General features: G+C 33.3%; 2 protein-coding genes across 6 annotated transcripts in view; one reads left to right on the top strand and one right to left on the bottom strand.

The window, feature by feature from the left end:
- The window catches only part of LOC143241055 (forkhead box protein O-like), a 43,450-nt gene extending 29,190 nt beyond the window's left edge, over positions 1-14,260 (top strand). For 4 of the 5 annotated variants that reach the window (XM_076484522.1, XM_076484521.1, XM_076484519.1 and 1 more), the window contains one exon: positions 12,009-14,260. In XM_076484522.1, coding sequence (XP_076340637.1) covers positions 12,009-13,220 — 1,212 coding nt within the window. In that variant the 3' untranslated portion in view covers positions 13,221-14,260. Of the gene's footprint in view, positions 1-7,496; positions 7,689-12,008 lie in introns of those variants that run through there. The other variant, XM_076484524.1, reaches the window with a different exon arrangement.
- The window catches only part of RpL24 (ribosomal protein L24), a 399,722-nt gene that overhangs the window by 228,852 nt on the left and 144,448 nt on the right, over positions 1-26,422 (bottom strand). The gene's annotated exons all lie outside the window — the stretch shown is intronic.

Genomic DNA, 26,422 nt, shown 5'->3' with positions numbered 1-26,422 from the left:
ACCATGTTTTTTGAGCTCTGAACTAAATCTAGGTTTATTTTGGACTGGTACTGCCTAAGCATGGACTCGTGCATCACAAAACTTCGTAAACCTCTTTTTTTTTCAAACCTGTATATTGTAGATATTTTTTGCGAGTTAGAACATAATATCTGACTTCGAAACTAAAGGTGAAAAAATTACCAGTGTGTGCTTATAATGTCGAATGTGATTTATAAACAACTTTTTTCCACTCATACGTGCATGTACTCTCTCCCCCTCTCTACTTGCCACTTAATATATATTTTCCATGTATTCCTATATCGATATGGAAATTTTATAAAAACTGTGATAAAAACATATACTAAAATATTTTCAATCAAGGTATTACCTCTGATCAATATATAAAGAACTGTTTGTTTGTTTTAATTTTGCACAAAACTACACGAGGGCTACCTGCCTGCGCTATCCGTACCTAATGTAGCAGTGTAAGACCAGAGGAAGGAAGCTAGTCATCACCACCCACTGCCAACTCTTGGGCTACTCTTTTACCAAAGAATAGTGGGATTTACTGTAACATTGTACCGCCCCAACAGCTGAATGGGCGAGCATGTTTTGTGTGGCCGGGATATAAATAATTAAATGTTATGCAATGATGTATTTGAACAAATGTTTTAAAATGACCAATTTAGCAGAAGTAGAATAAATAGATTAAAATTAAATATGTAATGTAAATAGAATCATAAACCTATAAACAAAGTGTAAGGAAATAGAAAGTCTGAAGAAAGTTAGACTGATAAAATAGGGAATTTAAGGATCTGTATTTATGCAGGCTTAACTGTTTGGCTAATATCCAGAATCAAGTATATTTCGATGTTGAAATTAAGTTGGTAACTTTAGGTAAAAAAATTTTTGTGGAATGATTTGACTTTTTACTCTGTTTTTTTTATTTATTATTGGAAGAATGTGTAGTTTATTTAGAGTTACATATATATATATATTTTTCTAATTTTAACTAAGTGGTGCTGGTACCCTTTAACCAGAGTCACAAAAGTAGTTTTACTTTTGATTTAATGGTATTTTTATGTTAATTGGAATTTAGAAATAATTCTACTTTTAATTTTAGTATCTTAAGTAAAGTTCACAGAAGTTTCAACCAAGAAATATTGGTTTCTTAACTGGTCACGAAAGCTTCAACCGAGTTATCTTAACAAGATTCACGAACGTTTCACTCCAGATACATTATAATTTGGTATTTGTATTTTTAATTAAAAAGTATCAATTTAACTTTTTTCTGGTTTAAACAAAAGTTCAACTATGTAGTATTGGCTTTTTAACCAGTTATAGAAGTGGCCTTAATTTTAACTATATGGTATTATTAATTTATTCATAGTTCAGAAGTAGCACTACTTTTGACTAGATAATATTTAAATTTTAACCGAAGTCACATATGTAATTCTATTTTTAACTAGGTTGTATTTGTAGTTTAACAAGAAAAACAGAAATTCTGATTAAGTATTATTAGTTGTAACTTTTTTCCAGTTTAAGCAGTGCGACAAAAGTTTAACTAAGTAGTATTCGTGATGACGAGAAACCCGTTTGAAGTAAAAATGTACCTCAGGACGGCTGGTATGGGTATTAACACTTTTACCAAAATAAAGCAGAGTGCACCGTTTCGACCTTCTTAGGTTATATTCAAGTAAAAGTGTTAATACCTATACCAGCTGTCCTGAGACACAATTTGGAGTAGTATTGGCGTCTTGATCAGAGTCACAGAAGTAGTTATGTTTTTAATTAAGTGATATTTTTAGCTTAACTGGAGTTACAGAAGTTTTCTCTAAGAGTGTTAGATAGAGACTTATCTGCTGGAAGCTTCGTATTTTGAAAATTATAAATTCCAGATTCTTTCTTGATGTAAATTACCGCACTTCTGGTGTAGCAGCGAAACTGATACTATCCTTTATGGACCTAAAGACCACGTGATTTTGACTGTGACTGTCTAATTTCGGTTAAAACCTGTAGTGGTCGTTTGTCAGAACCGCTGTATCGATCGCTCAGTGTACATACGCACGCACAGAATGATCAACAAGTTTCAGATCACATCTCGTCTTTTCGAGGCGCGTTGCCATGGTTACAGTACCTGTTTAACACTAACTCTGTCTTGCAATCAGAAGTTTATTGCTTCTAGCAAATTTATGATTAAAACAATCTGAATGAAACGTGAACAAATGAATTGAAAGAAAAATATAGATAATTACTTATTTACGGAATAGCGCACCGAGTAAATATCTTAATAGTTAGATAATACACCTTTGCACTAATGTTTAGTGTGAGTATTTGACAACTATATCAATAGGAAACGATATCTTCTACTAATTAATGGCACGTAATGATTAGGCAATCGTGGACCCAAATTAGAGAGAATTAAGCATCGCCGTGATCAAAACTTTTGCACAGACGCAAGTGAAAAATACAAAAAAGCATTAACAAATTAGCATATCCACATTTTGTAACGTATAAATACAATGCGAGTACCTGTACTGTTTGCAAATGATTATAATTTTGCGAACTGAACACGCGAAGCTTAAACATTCCAGAAGATAGTGATCCAGAGACATTGGTTTAAAAGGAGTAAATGAAACACTTAAAGGTATTTGGTATCGAATAAAAAAAATAAAAAAAAATCATTTGCTGTAAGTCTTTGAAGTCTACAATACAAAGAAAAATGTTAAACGTTTAAAAATATTTACAACAACAACGACAAAAAGAAAACAATAACTTGCGAAGGCGATTGGGAACAAATATCCGTTCCATGTTTGAGTGAAATGAATACATCATGTTCTTGAATAAAAATTGTAATATGTAGTTCATTGGTTTTGTATTAGAAAAATCTCTACTGTGGTATCTATTGCTTTATACATTACGTGAAAGTTTAAAACATAACTTACGTTTCATCAATGTAGTACTTACTCTGTTCACGTTCTTTTGGTTTCGCTTTGTTGTTTACACGAATCTTAATATGTATGTTGTATGTGATATGTGCTTTAACGAAGTAATTACTTCATCTGTTTCTACGGTCTTGCTTCATGCGTTACACAAACCTTAAAACAGTTGTTTGCATTGTATGCATAGGTACAGTAATTACTTCATTTGTTTCTACGGTGTTGCTTTCTACGTTGCACGAACTTTAACACATGTGTTATATGTGTTTTGTGCGTTGTTAACACAGTAATTACTTCATCTGTTTTTATGGCTAGCTTCGTACGTTACGCGAACTTTAACAAAGAAGTTTTTTTTGTGACGTATTCATCGATGTAGTAACATTTTCATATTTTCACAAATCAAAAACCATCTACTATAAAACGTTATCGAAAACACAATGATGCGAATCGTCAACTGCCTAATCTATTCGGAAATTGCATTACTCTAATGTCTACTTCATTCTCCACTTTATTTCGGAAATAATAAATCACGTATTTTTAAATTGGAATAAGCGTCAGGGAAGGAGAGTTGGAAAGGAAAAGTAATTTAACGATAATATGGACACCATAGTACACAAGTATAGACATTGAGGCGTTATGAAGCAAAACAAGCATATATTTCCTAAAGTTAATAACTTTATATCTCATTGAAAAAAAAAAGTTTGATATCTCATTAAAAAAAAAAGGAAAACTGTGTCGTATGCATGAGTTCAGTTGGGAAAAGGAAACCCGGAAGTGGGTGTTACTGAAACACTTGATGTTGGGTATGACGTCATGACCACGTGATTTCAGAACCATGTGCTGGTTTCGTTGATCGTGACTAGATTCGTTTGACCTTTTAATAATATTTACAATACGGTGTAAAATAAAATGGGCCTTGAAGTCATAGATTCTTTAACTGCGAAAGCATTCAAGTACAGTAACTTAGAGGTAGTTTATATTTCCATTCATTAAACATATGTCAAGTTACGTGTTAATGACAGTAAATATCAAATAAGTATTGCTTTATGAAAGGTATGCCTAACACTCAACAAGCTGGTGTTTTAATTTACACAACCCTGATTCTAACAAAATACTTCTATAATAGTTCTTGATCAGGTTCCAAATATTTTGGAAATAAATTGCCTTTATTAAGTAATTATTGTAGGTTAGAGAGAGTCTCCTGCTAGTACAGCGGTAAGACTACGGATTTATAAAGCTAAAATCAGCGGTTCGATTCCTCTTAGTAGACTTAGCAGCTAGTCTGATGTGGCTTTGCTATAAGAAAACCCATACACTTATACATTAGAGAGTCAGACATTGAAAGAATGTAGATAAATTTGAGGCCATCAAATTTAAAAAAGAAAGAGCATTTTGAGGTATAAAAGATATGTAGATATAGGCTCTATTTTTGGTCATATAGTGACGCTTTTAGATTTTTTTGCCACACTGTAACTAAATGAAATATGAACTTTACTTTTTTCTATGGATTAAATAAGTACATTCACACACACACACATATACACGTATTCTTACTGTTTTACTTTTTATTTCTGTCCAACTGATATTCTATGGTCATTTGAATTTTATGCCATGGCTGCTATATGATCGACAGTTAGATAGATAGCTATATGGTAAATGATTTGAATGATAGAAAATTACCGTATTTCTTTAAAAAGTTAGATAAATCTTTGTTTTTAATCATATAAATGCATTTTGTTTTTGACAACCCAAGTTTGTCACTTCTCAAGTAACTAAATTGTTGCCAACATGACGTCATACCTTAGATATAAATAACCTTATAGTAAATAAAACTGTTAAACAACATCTAAACAAAGCTTGATCGTCTGTGTTAAATAGCAGAAACCAGCTCTGGAAATTCCCATCAGTACCGTGATTTTGCATATAGTACTGCACGTAATACACTTTTATATCTCAAGAATAGATTATAAATCCTAATATATATGTGTGTTACTCAGTACGGAAGAATAGACTGGGAATTGTTACCAACACGTGTTGCTTAGTAATGAACAGTCAGTTTGAATGTTAACTTGCATGTCTTGCTTAATAGCGAAGAGAAGGGTAGCTCTAAGCACGTGTGATACTTAGTATCATAACTCTAACATGTTTTATAAACAGAGCAGAACGTAAATCTTTACTTGTACATGTTATAGTGAACAGCATTGCAAATCTTATTCTGTTAATGGAAAGTAGAGTTAAAACATATATCCAAACGCTTAACTTATTAATGAAAATATAGTATAAACCTGTATCCGAACATTTTTTAAAAATGAAACTTACAATGACTTACTTGCAAAATTAGATTTGGTACTTTCCTTTCTGAACTAAATTATCACATGTGTGCGCTCTCTTACCCCACCTTCCGAATAGACTTTGACAAGAAGTTTTTCAAAACTAAAACTTATGAAGTATTATTTGCAAAATTTAAACCAATGATGGTTTACTTGCACAACTGAAACTTGTAAAGATTTACTTGTGAGTAACCGTGATTCATTTAGTACCGAAGTCGATACTGGAAGATAACTGCTTCAAGTTATGTTTGTTTTTATTTCTTGTCATCAAAAACAAGTACTGATATTTCACAGTTTTGACTAAATCACACAACTGGCGCTTGTATAGTGGTACCTTTGGAGATATTCTTAAATAACATTAAATATAAAGCTATGTTTTTAATACTACTGACTTTTTGCATTTGAATGATTAGTGTTTTTACTCTATTGCTGGAGCTTGTAAAACTATTGAGTTGATAAGTGTTTTAAAATAATTGCAAAACTAACGACAGATAACTACAATTTTTGAATCTTTAATTTTCGATATAAGTGACATTTAGCATCGTTTGATTATTATATGTTTTAATTAATCATTTAAAATATTTTTAATCACATTATTTCAACAATCAGTGTTTAGAAATAATTTCAGAAAGAAGAACCAGTTTCTGTAGAAATAGTTTTAGTTATACTGATTTGATAAAACAGCTGCTTTGGTTTTAGCGTGAAATTTAGGTGAGCATTTCTCCTTGATTATATATAATTATATACAAGCTGATAAACACACACGAATAACTAGTTACGAAAACTGATTAATATTTCACGGGAATATGAGTGTTTAGGGTTCTATAAGCCTCATAAAACTGTATCTCAGCAGATATATATTCAAACGTGTTACTTAACATGAAAAGCTCTATTAATTTTTACTCACCTTTTTGCTTAATAGTGAAGAGTAAATTATGAAGTTGTAACTAAACGTATTTCTCCGTATAGAAGAATGGGGTGTAAATATTTACTTGTACTCAAACATGTTATTTTATATTAAAGAATTGGTTGAAAATCTTTGCTTACAAATAAAACTTAACAAAGAATAGTTGAATATCAAACGTAACTAACACGGTAAGTAGTTTTGAAGCTTTGTGTTCTAACCACTGCTTTGTTATATCCCAGCCGACCTGGTGAGCTGTGGATTTAGAGAAACGTATGATAAGTTGAATATGGTTGGAATACTATTACCACTCACTCTTTTATTTCTTGAAAATCATTAAGAACCTATATTAAGAATGTAATATTTAAGAGCGAAATAAGCATAATATTATTGTGTTATGGCAAGTGAACTTCTAATCATTCTTTGCCAGCTTGTAAACAGTGTACACACTGTAACAACGTTACTTCGCAGAGAATAAGCCTTTACTAGCACGTGTTAGTGTTGCTCAGTAGCGTGTCAGTTTTTGCAAACACGTGTTACTTAATAGTGTGAATCTTTATTTACATGTGCTAGTTTATAAAAGAGGGTAGTATTCTAACATGAAATGAATTACATTTAAATTTTTATAATACCTTTCACAACATGTGTTTTTCTCTGAAAAGAGAGGATAGAATATCTGATGATGAAAAAGGTGAGCTTTAATGTATAAATACGTTTTACTGATCCACTAAAGCTTGCATGTTGAAATATTTTGTAATTCCCAGTTCTTTACGAACATATGGTTATACAGAGACATTCAATAATCGTCAAGAAGATACGGTAGATTGCAGAAATTGCATGAACCGATAGCACAGTTCTCACAACACTCATAGTGTGTTGTAATTAGCGCACTTAAACTCCACAGAGAAGGAATCCAGGTTACTAAGAAGTATCAATGAGAACATAAAAGGTAATTATTGTTTAAGGCAAACAGCTGTAGATGATGGCCTTTTAAGCATATTAGTATATCCTCTTAATGTTCATATGATAAGTAATATAGTTGATTCAGAGCGGTATGTTTTTCCTGTCTAGCCGCGGTGTTCTGTTCGTACAGCCGGAGGTTTTTCCGGCCATCCTGAGTTTGAAGTACCGCAGGAGCGTCTGTACCCTGCATTTCTTAATATAGATATTCTCTTTTTTGATCTTCTCTTTTTGTTGTTGACGATGTTTGACCGGTAGTTGGGCCGCTATCAAGGCCAAGCATTAGGCTATTGGAAAAATAGACGATGCGATATGACTGATAATGTAAACTATAACGAGCTCTAGTTGGGACTTCTATAGACATGTATTCGGTTGATAATAGAAAATCCTTTCCTGTTTATGTTCAAAAAGTCTGTGGAACTTAGAGTTAGTTACAGAAACATCCGATTCCAGCGACCAGTTCATCGCTCAGAGGCCCCACAGAGCACTTGTGCAGGAAACTCCAGTTCCGGTGATGGGCTTGTAAAATTAGAAAAATGTCTTTACAGTAAGACCCATGGAGCCTGTGTACTCTCGGTAAGGAATTTGTCAATTTGCTACTCATAAAATACTGCCGCACCTGCAAGTTGCTGTCACGCTTTTAATTTTGGGGTGAAATTTTAGATTTTGAAACTTATGTTGCTTTTTGTAAAGCAGGACAAAAATACAACAGAAGTTTTCGGAAAACACAAACAGAACAGTGCTATCGAACTTGTTCAGCAAACACGCGTACTTGCTGGGAACAGACACCTGTTCTTTCTACCCCTCAAACATAAAAAAAAAAAAGGATCGTCAAAGGGTTGATTTTGATAGTTGCAGTATCTTTCCTTGCGGGTGACTAATGCGAACGTTTCCCGGGATGCACACAATCATATGCCGGCGTAACGCGAGAGGAATTTCCCGTGTAGACTTGCCCGTGAAGTTTCTTGTGATAATACAAGCAAAGTTAAAAAACTGCGTTATCAAACATCTGCCGTATAACGCTGCTTTATCAAATATCCGTCCTATAATGCTGTACCTATCATAAAATATGTACCTAATGAAATTACGTCTTTCATGTTATTCCCTATATCTTTATACAATAACTGATGTACTCATGAGACAGTTCATCGTGCGCTGGTAGATCAGTTGAGAAAGTATATACGTCATCTATATTGAACGTAAAATAATTTTCTTTTCAGAGGTCTTACTATCACTGTTGAATGAAACGACTCGTCTTAAACATAAATTCAGATATAAAAAAGATTTACTAAGCATCTAACTCTTCGTTTATTTTACTCAGATTGACTTTCATGTTTCAGGTGTATTTTTTCAAACATATGCATTGAAGAGGTGAGAAACCAACATCGCTGTAAGCGTATCTAACAGATTGGCGCTATGTTCATTTGTGAATGTTGTGTTTACAAAATGAACGTAGATAGTTTTTGTGTAATTCATGAATAAATTACACTTTAACTTGTCTGCAGATGTAATTTCTCAAAAACTAAAACTAGAAATTCAGTACTATCAGTTACTTTTACACCTTAAAATGATATTTTATAACTCAGAAGTATGTTACTAGATGTCATCTGTTTTATGACTGATATCCGAAACAAAGGCGTGTGTTAGTAGATATCGTTGAAAATAGGTTTTTGAGGAATAACTGACACCTTTGCTCACATGTACTTGTTATTATGTTCCATTCAGTTTCAGTTGTTCTACAATTCTCATCCATAAAATTGGATGTACGTTACTGGGTATTATTCGGTGTCGTTTCTGCTCTGTAACTGTCGTCGATAGTTACATGTGTTTGTTACTAGATGTAATTTGGTTTTATTTTCTTCTAAAACTGATACTTAAAATTATATGTACGTTACTAAAGTTATTACTGTATTGATTTTATAAATGTTATTCATAAACTTAGATGTGCGTTATGAGGTGTCACTTAGTTTCCGTAACTGACACCCACATATTTAGGAGTAATTTATTTATTTCCTTCCACTATCGATTCTGTGTTAATGCCATTAGGTGTGATACCATAGAAAAGCGATTAACTTTGGGAAGGGTATAAAACTGCTCTATTCGATGCACAATATCAATTTGTTCAGATCAGGGACTAAAATCTTTCCAGCTGGGCTATTTCTTGTATTTAATGACACTGAAAGACGTTTATATTCCACGTATCAGATGTAATTAATTTCCATCCTAGAGATTCAGTTCATCCTTATCTTTATTTCATATATCAGACGTACGTATCATCACCCCTATTTCTAGATATTGAAATAAATTTATACAAGTCCATATTCTGTAAAACAGACGACATTCTTATCTAAATGTTGGAATCAGTCAGTTTTTATCTTCATCCTGCATATTAGACGGTTTATCATTGTCTTTGTCTTGAATGCTGAAATCAGATCCTTCCTGATTTTATTCCGTCTATCAGATGTGGTTTATCACCATTTCATCCCTATTTATTACTATTAGTTCACTCCTATATCTAGCCTAGATGTTGAGATTGGCTCATTCATCCATTGTATCAGATGTGTTTTTCAGCATCTCTATTCTGCACATTTGACTTAGTTCTACGTATCTTCATTCTTTATATCATACGTAAATTTTGACAACTCCTGTCATACGTGGTTTGTTGAGACCATTCATATCTTCTTTCTGTATATTGTACGTAGTTTTCAGCTATTCTTGTACAACACGTTTGATTTAGGTCATACTTATTTTCATTTTCTATAACAGATGTTAATACTTTTTTCTTTATCTCTGTGTTTAATATCAGGTGTAGTTCATCATTATCCTTGCCCAAGATGTTAGGCTTGGTTGATACTTGTCATTATTCTGTCATTTCTCAAGTGTTAACCACAGCTCATCCATATCTTTATCTTATAAATGATACGCATTTTATCTTTATTACAAACCTATCTGCGTTTACAATTCTTGATCTTATGGATCAATTACAGATTTTCTGTAGATTATTATTTTGGTACAATGTCTCTGTATATTAAAACAATAATTGAGTATATTCAGTACCAGCTGAAATATATTCGAAAATAAATAATGGAGCCCACTGTATTTGTATAAACAAACTGGGTGAATTCAAGTCGAGTAGATTTCAAATTTAGCAGAGTGACAAATTTAGTATTTAAAATTAATAATTATTTATGCGTATTAGGAAATACGATAGATAATATTTGAAGCATATTTAACAAAATGGCAAACTTTTACAATCGAAATTAAGATTATTTTACACGTGATTAGAAGCATGGCAATCTTTGTAGTTATTAACATTCATGTTTTACACGAACGTAGAAATATTACAAACATTGTAATTTAATGTTTGTACATTGTACACAGATACATAAGTATACCACAGGCTTAAAAATTTGCAGTTAATTTCCATATATTTATGGATAATGAAAATTAATTATATATAGATATATATACATTTTTATGTGGGTAAATCAATTTCATTCGAATGTTATTTTTTGTTCAGAAATAAGGTTTAACCAACACGATTTTATCAACATTTTCAGCTAATTTTAAACAACTGAGTACTGTGCATCTTTACCAGTGGTAACGAACTATATATATCTATTCTTAGTTCTTACGGTGTTACAAACAGGATGAATACGTTCACAAAAAGTGGGTGTTGGCTTCTGACTTTCATGCTCTTAAAATAATCATTTCCTCTTTTGCTCGAGCCTCGTAACATGTATGGTTAATATTATTTCAAGGCAAGTGGTTGGAAGTCACGCCACAAAAAGACTATTAAAAGCGACAAACACTTCCATGTCACTTCGTTCTTCTGTGTTTAGTGTAAAAGTGTTTTCAAAAAATTTGACTCATTACTGTTGTTACAATTTTAGCTATAGTGGTGTCTAATCACTTCTAAAGACGTTTTGAGATTTTCGAAACTGTTTCACGTGTGATTCAACAACGACCAAGTGCACTACTTCACAAATGTGTTAACTAGATCACAGGTAACCTGGTTAACAATGACACTAACGTGGGCTAATTTTCTTCACAGTATCACATATTCACTGAATTTAGGACATCTTCTATATTCAGTATAATGTTAAAACATTATACTAAAAGTTATTTCATGGTGTTTCGAATGATGTTATATCATAATATAACTATTGCCTAAACCTCTGCTATGTCTGTCATATCCTAGTCGACCTGATGAGCCCTGCTATTGGATGAAAGGCCTCGCTGGCACCAGATATGATAGATATAGAGTGGTTGAAATATTCTTTGCTTTCACTGATGGTTTCTTAGAAAAAACAGTTCGTATTCTAATACAGCGCACTTTGTATAAACTGTATTTTTTATACAATAATATAATTTCTTTAACAGGAAATTTGATATTGTCATTCATAATTTTTCTCATATATGAATTGCAATAAATTGAAAGAACTCGCAGTAAACAACCAAAAAAAGAAATCTTACATGTCATGCTTACGAAGTGCCCCGAGTGGGACAGCGGTAAATCTTGTGACTTTCAACAATAAAATCCGGCTTATACAGTGTAGATGTTGTTTCTTTCCCGTTGGTTGGGTTAGATGTTTTAAATATCTTGCCATATCTACTTATTATCATGTTTGTACTTTTACTGTCTACGTGTCTGTCATTCATTGGTAAATTAAAAAAAAAATCTATGTTTGTGAGTGTGTGTGTGAGTGTGTATATCTATATACATATAAGGATGTTTATAAACACAATTGTTTTCAAATTTCAGTGTTCGTTTTTATTTATATCTATTTGTTTAAAGAATAAACACATCGCAATTGGAACAAACATACAGCTGTGCAAAATTAATAGTTTTTTTTAAGTGTCTGTTGTTAATTTTTTCTTTCTAATTTCACACAGAATTCCATTCGCCACAACTTATCCCTTCACAATCGCTTCATGAGGGTGCAGAACGAGGGCACGGGAAAGAGTTCATGGTGGATGATAAACCCTGATGCCAAGCCCGGGAAGGCTGCTCGACGAAGAGCTACCAGCATGGAAACTCAGAAGTACGAAAAAAAGCGTGGTCGGGTAAAGAAAAAGGTGGAAGCGTTACGTAACGGACTAGAACCTACATCCAGTCCTAGCTCGTCTATCTCTGAAAGTCTAGATATTTTCCCTGAGTCGCCTGTACATCACGGCTTTCAGCTAAGTTCAGATTTCCGTCCTCGTGCGTCTTCCAATGCCAGCTCATGCAGTCGGCTCTCACCTATACCAGCTGTGGAAACTGACATGCATGACAGCCAGGTCCCACCATTATCTCCCATACCTTGGAACTCTGATTTGAACAATTCTGGTACTTTGGGACTTTATGGACCACCCCCTGGGAGAATGGACAGGTATGGAACTGATCAGCTGGTAGGTTCGTTGGCCGAAACAATGAAGCTGGGATCAGGGGAAAGGTCTTACCTGGTAGAATGTGGTTTGAGAGCCAGCCCAACAGGCCAAATGTCCACTGGACTTAATAATAATAGCTACAGTCTTGGTAGCTACGGGTATGATTACCATGGCTCCTACCACACATCGGACAGTGACAGCCCTACCCTAACGCCACTACAGCCTCAGCAACGAAGTCCTCAACATTTATTGAATGGGGCGTCTTATACCCTAACCAATCTTCAAACGCCTCCTCCCGCCCATACCACCCAGTCATTATCGCCCAGTCACAACTTGGATCAATTGGTGCAGCAGCACAATTCTTTTGGGATTGTCCCAAGCAGACAAACTATCCCAAACAGCTATTGTCTTCCCTTGGTTAGGGAATATCCCATGCGGCCTTCAATGGTACAAAAAGAAAGCCTCAACACCACAGCGACCTCTCTAGGTAGCACCGCAAGTGAAGTACTAGACCATCTTCTTACTCTCAATAACGCTTTGCCAAATGACCTTGACTTGAACTTCGACATGATTCAAGGGGGTTTGGAATGTGATGTGGATCAAGTCATTCGACACGAATTAAGTGTAGATGGAAATCTGGACTTTAATTTTGATCCCATGAACACCAATGCGACTGGAGTTCCTCCTCGTACAACAATGACGACATCTAGGGTCACACGTCCTTGGGTTCACTGAATAATAAAAAACAAACAAAAACAGTTAAATATTCTTAGGCGCACATGTTTGCTCTGATTCTTTGTTTACGAAAAAAATGAACCTGCTTGTTGGCGAATAACGGAAGAAATGTTGTTTGGTATATCGTTTTAATATACAGAGATGAAAATGTCCTATAATACGACTGTTTGTTCCAGGGCCTGAACCCGCTAAACCAGTGAGTGTGTGTGTGTGTGTGTGTGTGTCCCTGTGAGCTTTATTGTTATTATGCTTGTTGTAGAAAACATTAATGTTACGTGTCTCCCACACTGGGGCTGTTGGTGTTCCTGTTGTACATAACATAATACAAAAATGTCAAAACGGGCATATAATGTCATTACATTATAAAAGAAACTTGTTAAATACAAAAACAAAGTCACTATAACAATGTAATATGATGGAGTTTGGTTGATTTAACCAAATATATTCGAGGCTGAGTAACTTTGATTCCAGAAAGACTCAAATTATATATTCTTTATATATATATATATATATAAACTTAATTAAGTTCATATACAATATTTGCGCTGTGTTTCTCCATTATTCAATTACTCAACTTCCAAAAGAGAGGGACAGAAAAAAAAGACGCCAGTGTTGCTGTGTATTTAGTGTTCAATTCATGGCTTAAGAATGTAAATCATGTTCAATACTTAATTTTCAAATAGTGTTGCATTTCTTTCTCAAGCTTTATTTCAACTAGATATTCCCACTGTAACAGATATTAGTTAAATGACAAAATATGATGTCGTATTGTGGTTGTGGTTTTGTCGGTGTAGTTGATATTAAGAATTTGGAGAAGGATGAAATGTTGCTCTGTCTCAGTTATAGGGCAGAGAAAGTTTTTAAGTTCATTTACTTTCATATGAAACATTTCTGATTCTTTGATTCAGCCGTAAAGAAATCTTACATATTAATGTTTGTACTTACGGACAAAAAGATTATAAACGTTTCTGAACAGTTGTGAAAATGTCACTCAGTTATACGTGAATAAACATAATGTCAGTTGTTATTAATGCATTAAATGATTTCACGTGTTTTGTTTTTTAAGCTTCTTTCAAACAGCATGCGAACAGGGCAGTTTTTACACTTGCTATCCTGTGGAAAATTTGAAGAAAAATTTAGTTGAAGAAGTGTGAAGAAACGCGGAAAATAAATTTCCATTTGAGTGAAAAATAGATGAACGTGAACATGGAACAATGCTTGTGTTATGGTTAGTTGAAAATCACACCAAAATCTAACCCGAATTTAAAATAAATGATGAAAGTTTTTAATTTAAAGAAATCATGAAAATTGTATTCACTTGTTCGTGCATATTACACAGATAAATAAATAGCATAGTTTGATCATGATTGGATCAAACTAAAACAAGTCGTATAATGTAAAAATGCTACCAACATGTACATTTAAATATTCATAATTTTGTTGTCCATAACATACGAAACTTCTACATACAAAAATCAGATTTCTTATTCATATTTTTATAACATTTTGGTGTACTATCATCTAGAATATGAAAGTGGTCTTTGAATTAAAATTTAGTGAGAACTATAACATTTGGTTTTCGTAGACAGTCTTTTTTTATCTAAATCTTTATCCTTTATAAGATCTGCTACAATTAGTTCTTCTATTAACGTGAGTAAAAAGAGCTGAAAGTAAGGAAATACGGTTTAAATTTGTATGATTCCTATCGTCGTCTTATCAGTTCTCATAAAATTAGTAGCGAATGTACCAAACTACAAATAATTCTTTATTGCATAAAAAAACAAACTTGCAACACATTAAATACGAATAGATTTTTAAATTCCTCAAAAGTACGTTGCATTAATTGCCGAATATCATTTGATACTGATTTCATAAATTTTCTCAAAAAGTAAAATAAAAAGATCTGAATTGTAATAAAACATATCTCTGAGCTTTCGCCATAAACCAACTCCTAACAAAGCTAAACATTTTCATAAATTTTACTTGTGAAATATATCTGAAATTTAAGCCTAAACTTTCTATATACAAAGAGAACCTAATTCATATCATTTTGAAACACAAATATGAATGTGATTTGTACCTTACCTATAATTTTAAATATTCTCTCTCTCTCTCATTAGAGTGAAAGACTTTTCCACCACAAAGATATATTATTTTTTAACCTTATATAATATAAAAAGTAGAAACGCGGTTAAAGTTTGGCTTCTGCTTTATTAAAGAGACAACTCAGATGGTAACTGAAAAGATACAAATAATATTTACACCTAACACGCCTTTTATCGAATGAAATCTTGCTTCAATACAATAGCAACAAAACGGTAAGGTAGGATATAAAATTTTGTCTTTATTATTAACCTTCATAAATTTAAAATAAGAACGTTGCTAATTTTATCTAATTATCAACAATTACATTTTGAAAATCGAAAGCTATCACAAAAATCATATTTTTGTCTTTTAGATCTTCCGTTAGGTTTTGTCTTACTGAATGTTTTTGATTTTTGTAAAGGGACAAATGAATTAAATATTCGTAAGCAAAAGACGTGTAATTAGTAAATCTGTATTAAAATATATTACTTCAACTCTCTTCAATATAAATGACAAATTTCGCACATTTATTTCATTTAAAAACATTTAAAGATAGTTAATAAGATTTCAAGCAATTTTCTTCTAACACGGCAATTAGGTAATTCGCTTAATCAACCTCTTAACGTTTGGAAACAGACTTCAAACATCGGTCCTTAAATGTTATGGGCTTGGTTGAAAACAGAAATTCCAGTTCTAACAAACAACATAACACTGCGAAAACCACCTTAACAACATAATCATCGTTAAATAAATATGGCAAAGGCTAACTCCAATACATAACATAAATATCACCCAAGGAAGTAACCCAACAAGGAAACATTTACAAAATATAGTGCACTATATAAGATTTTGACCAGTCTTGGACCACTTTCCTTAGGAAGAACATTGAATTATTGGAAAGGGTTCAGAGGAAGTTACTAGAGTGGTGCACTGGATGGAGAGAGTATCATTGGAGGAGAGACTGAAATATCTGAAATTGTTTTCTCTTGAAACAAAAGAAGAGTTAGACGAGATATGATTGAGGTATTTAAGATTGTAAAGGGAATTGATCGATATATTGTATTTTTTGTACTTAACGGTGATAATAACAGGACTAAAGGGCACAAGTATAAATTTTGGCAACATAGAAAGCCATATTCAGTTAAGATAGTTAGTCTCTGGAGTGGGTTGCCTTCAGATGTTGTTGAAGTAGTAAATTAAAGTGCATTTAAAAGAAACCTCAATAACTATATCAATGATAAGAGCTGGCTTTAAGATTTTTGTAAATTTATTTCTTTTGTAGTTTTACTTTAATTTAAAGAATGGGACGACAAAAACAGGCCACTAGTCCCTCGTTGACTTTAATATTATGTTATAGGAGAAGAGGAAATAGGCATGAAAATAAATAAATAGACGTGCCTTGATATATAACGTGAGAATATAAATGTGTAAATAAATAAACAGGTGTCTTTGGATACAGAATATGAGGAAATAGATGAGAAAATGTATAAAAAGATATTTCTGGATATATGACTTGAGGATATGGAAATGAAAATAACTTGAAAGGTGTGCCTGGATAGAGAACATGAGAATATAGACATAAAGTATGTATACAGATGTACCTAGATATAGAATGTCAGAATATAGACGTGAAAATAAATAAAGAGACGTGCCTGCATGTAGGAATTGAGGATAGCTTAGGCAAAGAAGCACGTCTGGACACAAAATGTGAGAATATAGATATAAGTAAAAAGGCGTGCCTAGATATAAGAAATGAAGATATAGACGTGAAAATAGGAAAAGATGCGAACCTGGATGCAGTAAGTGTGAGTGTGAATTAGACGTGAAATAAGTAATGAGCAGGTGGCTTGATATCTGTTAATTATATGTCAATGTAAACTGATTTTTAAGAGCTTAACAACTTTTTTGGTTTGTGTTAGGTTCATGATCTGAGATGGTTAAATTATGTTCAGTAAATTTATGGTTATTGATTTCCCTTTGGTTATGTACCTGTGCGAAAAGGTTCTGGTGTTAATTTACTCGTGTGTTTAATTGATGTCTGTTTCTCCTAAATAAAAGTCAGATTATTTATTGCATTATATTTTGTAAATGTTTCCTTGTTTCCATACTGAAACGATGCGTTAATCGGTAAATACGTAACGAAATTTAGTCATTTGTGTTCAAGCATTAGCGTTGTCAACATCTCCCACTGACATTGCCTGTGTTACATTGGGTATAAACATGGCAAAGGCTAAAATGTTGACAGAGTTTGAACGTGGCAGAATTGTCGAGCTGCAAAAGGAAGGTCTCTGTCAACGTGCCATCGCTGGTGAGATTGGGCGTAGTAAAAGTGCTGTTGAAAATTTCTTAAAAGACCCTGAGGGATACGGAACGAGAATTTCAAGTGGTCGGCCCAAGAAAATTTCGCCGGCGTTGAGCAGGAGGATTCGACGGGTTATCCGGCAAGACACCAGCCGATCGTCGAACCAGATTAAGGCCCTAAAGGACGCAGAACGCAGCTCAAGAACAATAAGATGGCATCTACGAGAGAAAGGTTTTAAAAACCGTAAATGTCTTCAAAGGCCATGCCTCCTTCCACACCACGAAACAGCTCGGTTAAGATTTGCTGAGAAACACCAAGCATGGGACGTAGAAAAGTGGACGAAGGTTTTGTTCTCTGATGAGAAAAAAATTTAACCTGGATGGTCCAGATGGCTTCCAACGTTAGTGGCACGATAAGGATATCCCACCGGAGACATTTTCTACACGATACAGTGGAAGAGATTCCATCATGATCTGGGATGCTTTCTCCTTCCATGGAGCTCCAGGTTATACAGGGGCGTCAAACAGAAGCTGGCTACTTTAGCATGTTGGAGAAAGCATTTTTATTGACTGAAGGTCCTCGCTTGTGTGGAAATGACTGGATCTTTCAGCAAGACAACGCTGCAATACACAATGCCCATAGGACAAAGGACTTTTTCATGGCGAATAACGTGATTCTTTTGGACCATCCAGAGTGTTCGTCCGAACTGAACCCCACTGAAAATGTTTGGGGGTGGATGTCAAGGGAAGTCTATAGAAATGGACGTCAATTCCAAACAGTGCATGATCTTCGTGAAGCCATCTTCACCACTGGAATAATATTCCAGCCAGCCTTTTGCAAACGCTTATTTCGACCATGCCAAAGCGAATGTTTGCAGTCATTCGCAACGACGGCCTTGCAACTCACTACTGAGATCTCTTGTTGGGCATTTCCTACCCTGTTTAGGACTTCTTTTTGGTATGGTCTTAAACTTTTGGGCAACTAGTATTTAGGCTAATTTCATAGTGTTCACATTTTCCCTATTAAATACTAAAAAAGTTTTTTATTTTTATTTTCCCTTTTCTTATTTTCATCTTTCGAAGCTCTACTCAAAAAAGAGGTTGAGTTTAACAATGCAAAATGCATATTTTTTATGTTCATTGACCTTAAGATTTTGGCCAGCAGTGTAATACTTCAAATGTAGTCTAACCAATAAAGTACATAATGAATTACAACCTCTTTAGACTTTCGATTTTTTTCTTAACCAGTTCAGAATTAATGCAGTCATCTTGTTCAATTTCGTTTATGTTTGTCAACTGTTGAAGATTTGGAATACTGCTTCAATCTTCGTTAGCAAAACCGAAGAAAAAGTAATATGTAATAAACCAGCCATATCTTAATCATCAGATACAGCCTTTCTTTTTCATTCCTTTTGTTTACCTTTGATGTACTTAAATAAATCTTTACTGTTAATTTTTACAATTGTTTTCTTACATTCGTTTTGATGTCCTAACTTCCTGTTTGATCAACATTCTTTATTTTCTATTTGTAATCTTTTGTAATACTAATAAATTTAAATTTCTTAAACTTATGATGCTTTTCTTTAATTTTATCTATTATACAACTTGTGAGTCAACCTGGTTTTTTACTTGCAGTTACCCTTTTCTTTTTATCTTGAGTACTAAAAATTTATTTTTACGATACTTCAACACTTGATCAGTGTCTCCAAATAACTCAGCTGCTCAATGCACAACAAACAATTCTTGTCGCATCCTTTCAAAATTTGTCCTCAAACTTTAATTATTCGTAAGTTCTATACGCAAAATACAACAACATCGAATCTAGTAAAGCAATGATAACCTACATCCAGATGCTACTCAGCTTCCACGCTCTCAACAATGTCTATATTAGAATTTAACAATAAATCTAAAATAACATTGTTTATAGCAGGTTCCTTAACCAAATGTTGAAGAAAACCCTCTTGAACAGCTCACCAAAACATTCTCACTCATGGTCGATTCTGAGATTTCCAAATCTTTATGCATGAAATTAATATAACTCATAATTATAATTTTATTAATAGCAGAATTTTTAATTTTACTGTAAAGTTTCGTATTAATTTCATCAGTATTACATGGTGGTCTGTAACAAATGCCCACTAAGTGTATTTTCCCGTTATATTCACCAATAGGAACCCAAATGGATTCACTCCCTTAACTATTGTCTTTTATATCCACAATTTCAAAAGGATGTAACTCACATTTTACACATAAAGACACTCCACCAACTTTCTTCAGTACTCTATCCCTATTAAATAACTTATAAAATTGTATTTTAAAGAAATTTCTCTCATTAGAATTATTTAACCATGTTTCAGTTATTACCATTGTATCAAAATCATCCATTCCTATTTGCGATCTAAAAGAATCCATTTTATTTCTAAATACCTTTAGCATTACAATAGAAACAGTTAAACGTATTTTTAGAACTACTTCTATGCACATGCACTAAACGTTTCTAAACATCTTATTTTTGTACTTAATTAATCCTGCCCCTTACCACTGTCTAGTCCTGACTTAAAACTTCTCTTACAGCTGAGTTAATAACTCTTACAAACAAGCCAGAACTTACTCTGTTTAAATATAAAAATTAATTAATTCTATATCCTCACACTCTATATTTGGGTATGCTTATCCAGGCATGCTTCTTTACTTATTTTAACTAGTACACCCTCACATCATATTCCAAGTAAGCATCTTTACTTATTTTCACGTTCATATCCTGAGTACTATATCCAGGAACGTCTTTTTATTCATTTTTACTTCTGTATCCTCACATTTCCATCCATACTAGCATTCTTACTTATGTTTACCTTTATATCCCAACACACTATTTTCAGACAAGCCTTTTTACTTATCTTCATCTCTATATCGCCACGTCCTATAATAACCTTTTTACTTATTTGCATACATTATGTGTATATATTAATGTTCTATATCCACACAAGACTCTTTTCTTACATGCACGTATATCTTCTCAAGTTCTAAATTTTAATAACACTGCTTAACTCATATTTATGTCTATACCCTCACGACCTGCATACAGGTTCACTTATTTACCTATTTTCACGTCTATATCCTCACTTCCTATGCCCAGGTAAGCGTTTTAACTTATTTTGATGTCAATATTCTCTCATTTATATCCAAACATTCTTATTTACTTTTTTTACACATCTATATTTTCACGTACAACATCCAGACATATCAATTTACTTATTTTCACGTCTACATTCTCACGCCCTATATCCAGGAACGTCTCTTTACTCATTTCATATAGATATTTCCACTATCAATATCCAGTGTTGCTTTTTACCTATGTTGACATCTGTATCTTCATTTCCTATATCCAGACATGTCGTTTTTACTTGTTTTGATGCCTATATTCTCTCGTCCTATATTCAGGCAAGCTTATTTACATATCTGGACGTCTTTATCATTATATCCTATATTCAGGTACGCCTTTATGCTTAACTTCATGTCCTATATCCAGATATGCTTTTTACTTATTTTACTTCTATATCCTCACATTCTATATTCAGGCATGTCTATTTACCTACTTTCACATCTATATTTTTATGTTTCAATATCTAGGTATCGCTTTTTTTATCTATTATCATGTTTATGTCCTCACGTACAACATCCAGCCATGCTTATTTACTCATTTTAATGTCTGTATTTTTACGCTCTGTATCAAGGAATCTCACTTTACTTATCTTCATGCTAATATGCTAACGTCCTATATCCAGGGGCAAATATTTACTCGTTTTGACGTCAATATTCTTGTATACAATAGTCAGTCGTGCTGTTTTATTTACGTTCACGTCTATATTCTCATGTTAACCAGTAACGCCTTTTTACTCCTTTTTCACGTCTCTATTGTCATGACTTATATGCAGTGACTCTTATTTGGATATTTTTACATTTTTATCTTTACATTCTATTTCCAGACATACCTCTTTACTTATTTCCACGTTTGTATCCTCAAATCTTTTATTAAGACTCGCTTTGTTAACTGTTTGTATGGATATGTCCTCACGTTTTATATCCAGACACGCCTTTTTACTTATTTCCCCGTTTGCATTTTCTCGTCCCATATGTAGGCACGCTTCTTTACCTATGTCCACATCATATCCTCACTTTATATGTCCAAGCTCGCCTGTTTACTCATTCTCACGTCTTGTATCGGGGAACGACTCTTTAGTTGTTTTCACTTTATACCCTCACGTTCTACATCGAGAGACAAATCTTTACTAATTTTCACGTCATATTCTCATGTTCTTTAACCAGTTATGCCTATTTACTCATTTTCAAGTCTATATTCTCATGTTTTATATCTATCCACGTCTATTTACTTATTTTCATATCTATATACCAAGTCCTACATGTGGGACCATTTCTTTACCTATTTGCGTGTCTATTTAATTACTTCCTATATTCATGGACTTGTCTTCACTCATTTTTTCGTCTATATCCTCATCTCTTGTAACCAGTCACGCCGTTTTACTTATTTTAACGTCTATATTTTCACATTCTATACCCAGTCACGCTTCTTTATCTATTTTTTACATTTATATCCTCATCTCTTATATTTAAGCATGCGTCTTTACTTATTTTCTCCCGGCCGTGGGGGTGTATAATGTGACGGTCAATCCCACTATTCGTTGGTAAAAGAGTAGCCCAAGAGTTGGCGGTAGGTGATGATGACTAGCTGCCTTCCCTCTAGTCTTACACTGCTAAATTAGGGACGGCTAGCACAGATAGCCCTCGAGTAGCTTTGTGCGAAATTCCAAAACAAACAAACAAACAAATACTTATTTTCACGTCTGTATTGTCACGTTCTTTTCAGTAAAGAATTTGTATTAGCAGTTGCGCAAGTTTACCCACATCTCTAAAACGTCTTGTAATCATTATAATATTTCAAATTAATATTTTTGTTTTGTGCTTATAAAAAATAGCGCTAATGACTCACACTTTCTCTATTCCTTTATACTAATCTAATAAAAAAATTATTTATCAGTATCGCACCAAACTGTTATCCAATGTGAGTACTATTCTACACCATTGTATGTCTCTTTTCTCTGACATGATGGCTTTTAAGTAGAGGTACTGATAATTTGTATTAATTATGAGCCATGATTATGTCTTTGTTGTTGTTTTTTTGCAGTATTTATCTTCGTTTAGAAGTAACTTCTCTTAATAAAAAAAATGATGCGTTCAATTACCATGCTGATTGACCAGTTGGATGTGTTCTTTTGTAATTCATTCATTTTCAAGCTATTGGCAATTTATCTGTAGTGTTTCAGGAATTGGTACTTTAGTGAATAAGTTGGACATTTCGAAGCTGACCATTTTATATTGTGAGATTATCATGGTTTTTTTTTGTGGTCTCTGCAAGTGGAGAATGATCTTAACATGTGAGGATTAACTGTTAATAGGGACATTGTTTCTACAGGATACCTAACTAAGTAGTAGAATGGTGGAGTTCTAAAGCTAACTACAGAACATTTGTAGTTTTGGTTGTTAATTTTAATAAAATGTCTGGAGTGATTATAGTTTACTCTTTACTATTTCAGTAGTTTAAGGAGACTGTTAACACTGTTTTCTGTATCAGTCTTCATCTTCTTTTAATGGTCATTGCCGTTACAGTTTGTATATATAGCTTGATGATTTATTTCTCTTGGTCAAGAGAACAGTGATATTACTTTTTCTGCTGGAAGAACTATTATTCTGTTGTCTTTCTTTAAAGTTTCTGAGAACAGTTTTTAGTGTGTTTTTTTCTGTTTCGGTTGTATTATAGTTCATTGCAATGAATTTCTGGACTACTGACTTAAAGTTCTTTTCTTCTAGTAAGCTGTATGTTGTGTCTCTGAGGCTGTAGTTTTTTTAGGATGATGTTTTGTTATATTTCGGGGTGACGTTTAATCCTGTACTTAATATATTTTCTTATGGTTCTGTTACTGGTCATTTATGCAAGCTTTTTATTGTGTGTTTTGATGTGTCTGTAGCATTAAAAACTTCTTGTTTAAAAATAAGTGTGTTATTAATCCATGTTTATTTATATGGCGATATTTTATCTTATCTTGGAGCATAGCTTTACTAAGTTGTAAGCTTAGTCTTGACATCGTTAAGTATTGTTAGGTAATTTGACTCCATTTGTATATGAATTTCATATGATTTTCTTTTTAACGATCACAGTTACATGCCACCGTTGTTGTTGTTGTTTTCTGAGTCGATCATCTATAAACTTGAAGCACCTATAGCCTGATCCAATACATACATAAATCTTTCTAAATTTTTTCATCTACACTCCGCTCCAACTTGAGGGGATCAGAGGTCAAAAACATATATAACCTGCAGTTCCCTTCTACCTCCATCAATTTAAATCTGATTTGGCACAAATATACCTTGTGACAACCCCTACAGACTAAGCAGATAGACTTGGAATTCGTTTTTTTTTTATTTAAAGATGTTAAAGGTTGAAAAATATGGATTTGCAGTCTGTTATTTCTTTATGTTACGACCAATCCAGATGAAACTTTGCACAAAGCTAAATTATGACATCTCTCACAATCTGAAGCAAACAGCTATAAGATCCGTGTCTTGAATAATATTTTCTTTTGAAATTTTCTGAGGATCTTATCGAATAAAGTGGATGCATGAAGATAGATGCATTCGCTTGTGAATGATGTTTTTTCTTGTTTACAGTTAGTTTTTTCTAAATTCATTATAGATTCTGGGTCGTATCGAGCCATTGAATACTTACTATAAAGTTGTAGTGGTCGGATAACAGTGATGGTATAACCTATAACCTACATAACCATTCAAGTATTATTATTAACTAGTTAACTTCTTCTGTCTGTGTGATTCGTTTTAAGAACTCAATACTCTTAAATATCACTCCTGATAAAGTTAAGAATTGAAAGTTTGTCTTCAAACACTATGTGTCAAGATAATGCGTCTCTTGAAATTTTAAGATTTGCTATTAAAACGCAAAACTTTGTCTTTCGACCATTGTACTCTCAGGAATTCTCTGTCTGGTGAAGTGTCTTGCAGCATTAAACAAAATCTAAGTTTGTTTTGACTTGACAATATCACCGTTTAACTTGGAAATCGGTAGAGAAGAATTTCAACTGGTAGAGGCATAGTAACACAGGTGCAGTAAAATCAAGTTTGATAATTTCTGTATTATTAGCTAAGTGAGCGAATGACTTAATAATATATTGTTTTGAGAAAGGTATAACAGTATACATAATAACATCGAATGAACAAACATTAGGGACACATGAACTTCCCTCAGTGATATTACGTAACAAAATCCACACCTAACCATTGAAAACGGGAGTGTTGATATTAATCCACATCGCGAGCAACTTAGAACTGGGGTTATGACACAATATAGATCAAAAAAACGAGCAAGTGCGAACCACAACCTTCGTTTATATCAGTGTTCATTAGTTAAACTTATTTTCACGTAGGGTTCTTAGGTGTGGATTTTATTATTTACTTTTTATGTTACATTAAATCTTCATTTCGCAGTTGCTCGTAGTACAGGTTTTGTTATATTGTATTTTCTATCAAAATAATACGAGACTTCTCAGCTTTTTGAGATGTGGATTTTATTTAACGTTATATAACACACTAATAGGACACTTATAAGTCGCTTATGGTATGGATTTTATTTAGTGACAAATAACACAAGAATATGCCACTTCCGAGCTGTTTGTGGTGTGGATTTTGTTACCTAAGGTTTTATATCACGTTAATATGACAGCTTCTCAGCTGCTCATTGTGTGGGTTTCGTCACTTAGCGTTTTCCATTACGTTAACATATCTCTTCGCAGTTGCTCTGGTGTAGCGTTTGTGACTTAATGCTTTATATCAATCTAGTATCGTAGTTTTCAATTGCACGTGCTGTGGGTTTTGTTGCCAAGTGGTTTCCACGTCAACAAACCGATTCTGCTTGGAATGTATTTTCTACATATTTTTCAGTGTATCAATAAAGAAAATTTTCAACAATCGTTTCATTTATATTGGTAATTTACACTTGCGATAGTTATGTTTTTAAACATTTACCAGAGTTTATTTCATTAACTTAAATATTTGGAGCTAGTGTCAGTACTAATACCGTGATAAGATTTTTTTTGGAAAGCGAAGTTTTCACGGGAATGTTAAAAAGTAACTCGAAAAACTAAAAATAACAATTTCATTTCCACACAAAATGATATTTATTTTGTTTCAAAATTCCACAAAAAGTTATATACGGACTGTCTGTGCATAGCTGTTTCTAAGTTTGAATTAATAGACTAGACGGAACGCTACTCTTGTTGGAAAGAATATTGGAAGTTGACAGTCACTCCTGTAGGGAATTCGCGGTTCTAAAGTGTGAAGCACGTTTTTACATCAAAGGGTCTCTAAAAACGAACTCTCAGATCCAGAGTCTAGTCACAGTAATTACTTGGCACTATCCGACCCTCAGAAATATGAATATCTCGATAAATTCTACAGCACTCTACACAAATAAATTGTCTTACAAAGGCTTTCACATGAAGTTTCAAAACACTTACGTTGTTTTCAATTCATATTTCCGTCTAAAAGTAGATTTATACGCGACCAGGCATGGCTACGTGGTTAAGGCACTCGATTCGTGATATAAGGATCACGGGCTCGAATCTCCGTTGCATTAAACATGCTCGCCCTTTCAGCCGTGGGGTGTTATAATGTGACGATCAATCCCACTATTCGTCGGTAAAAGAGTAGCCCAAGAGTTGGTGATGAGT

Source organism: Tachypleus tridentatus, chromosome 13, assembly GCF_004210375.1.
Source record: "Tachypleus tridentatus isolate NWPU-2018 chromosome 13, ASM421037v1, whole genome shotgun sequence".
NCBI classification, from domain to species: domain Eukaryota; kingdom Metazoa; phylum Arthropoda; class Merostomata; order Xiphosura; family Limulidae; genus Tachypleus; species Tachypleus tridentatus.
The sequence above is the reverse complement of the archived record's forward strand: the minus strand, read 5'-3'. Positions and strand labels throughout refer to the sequence as shown.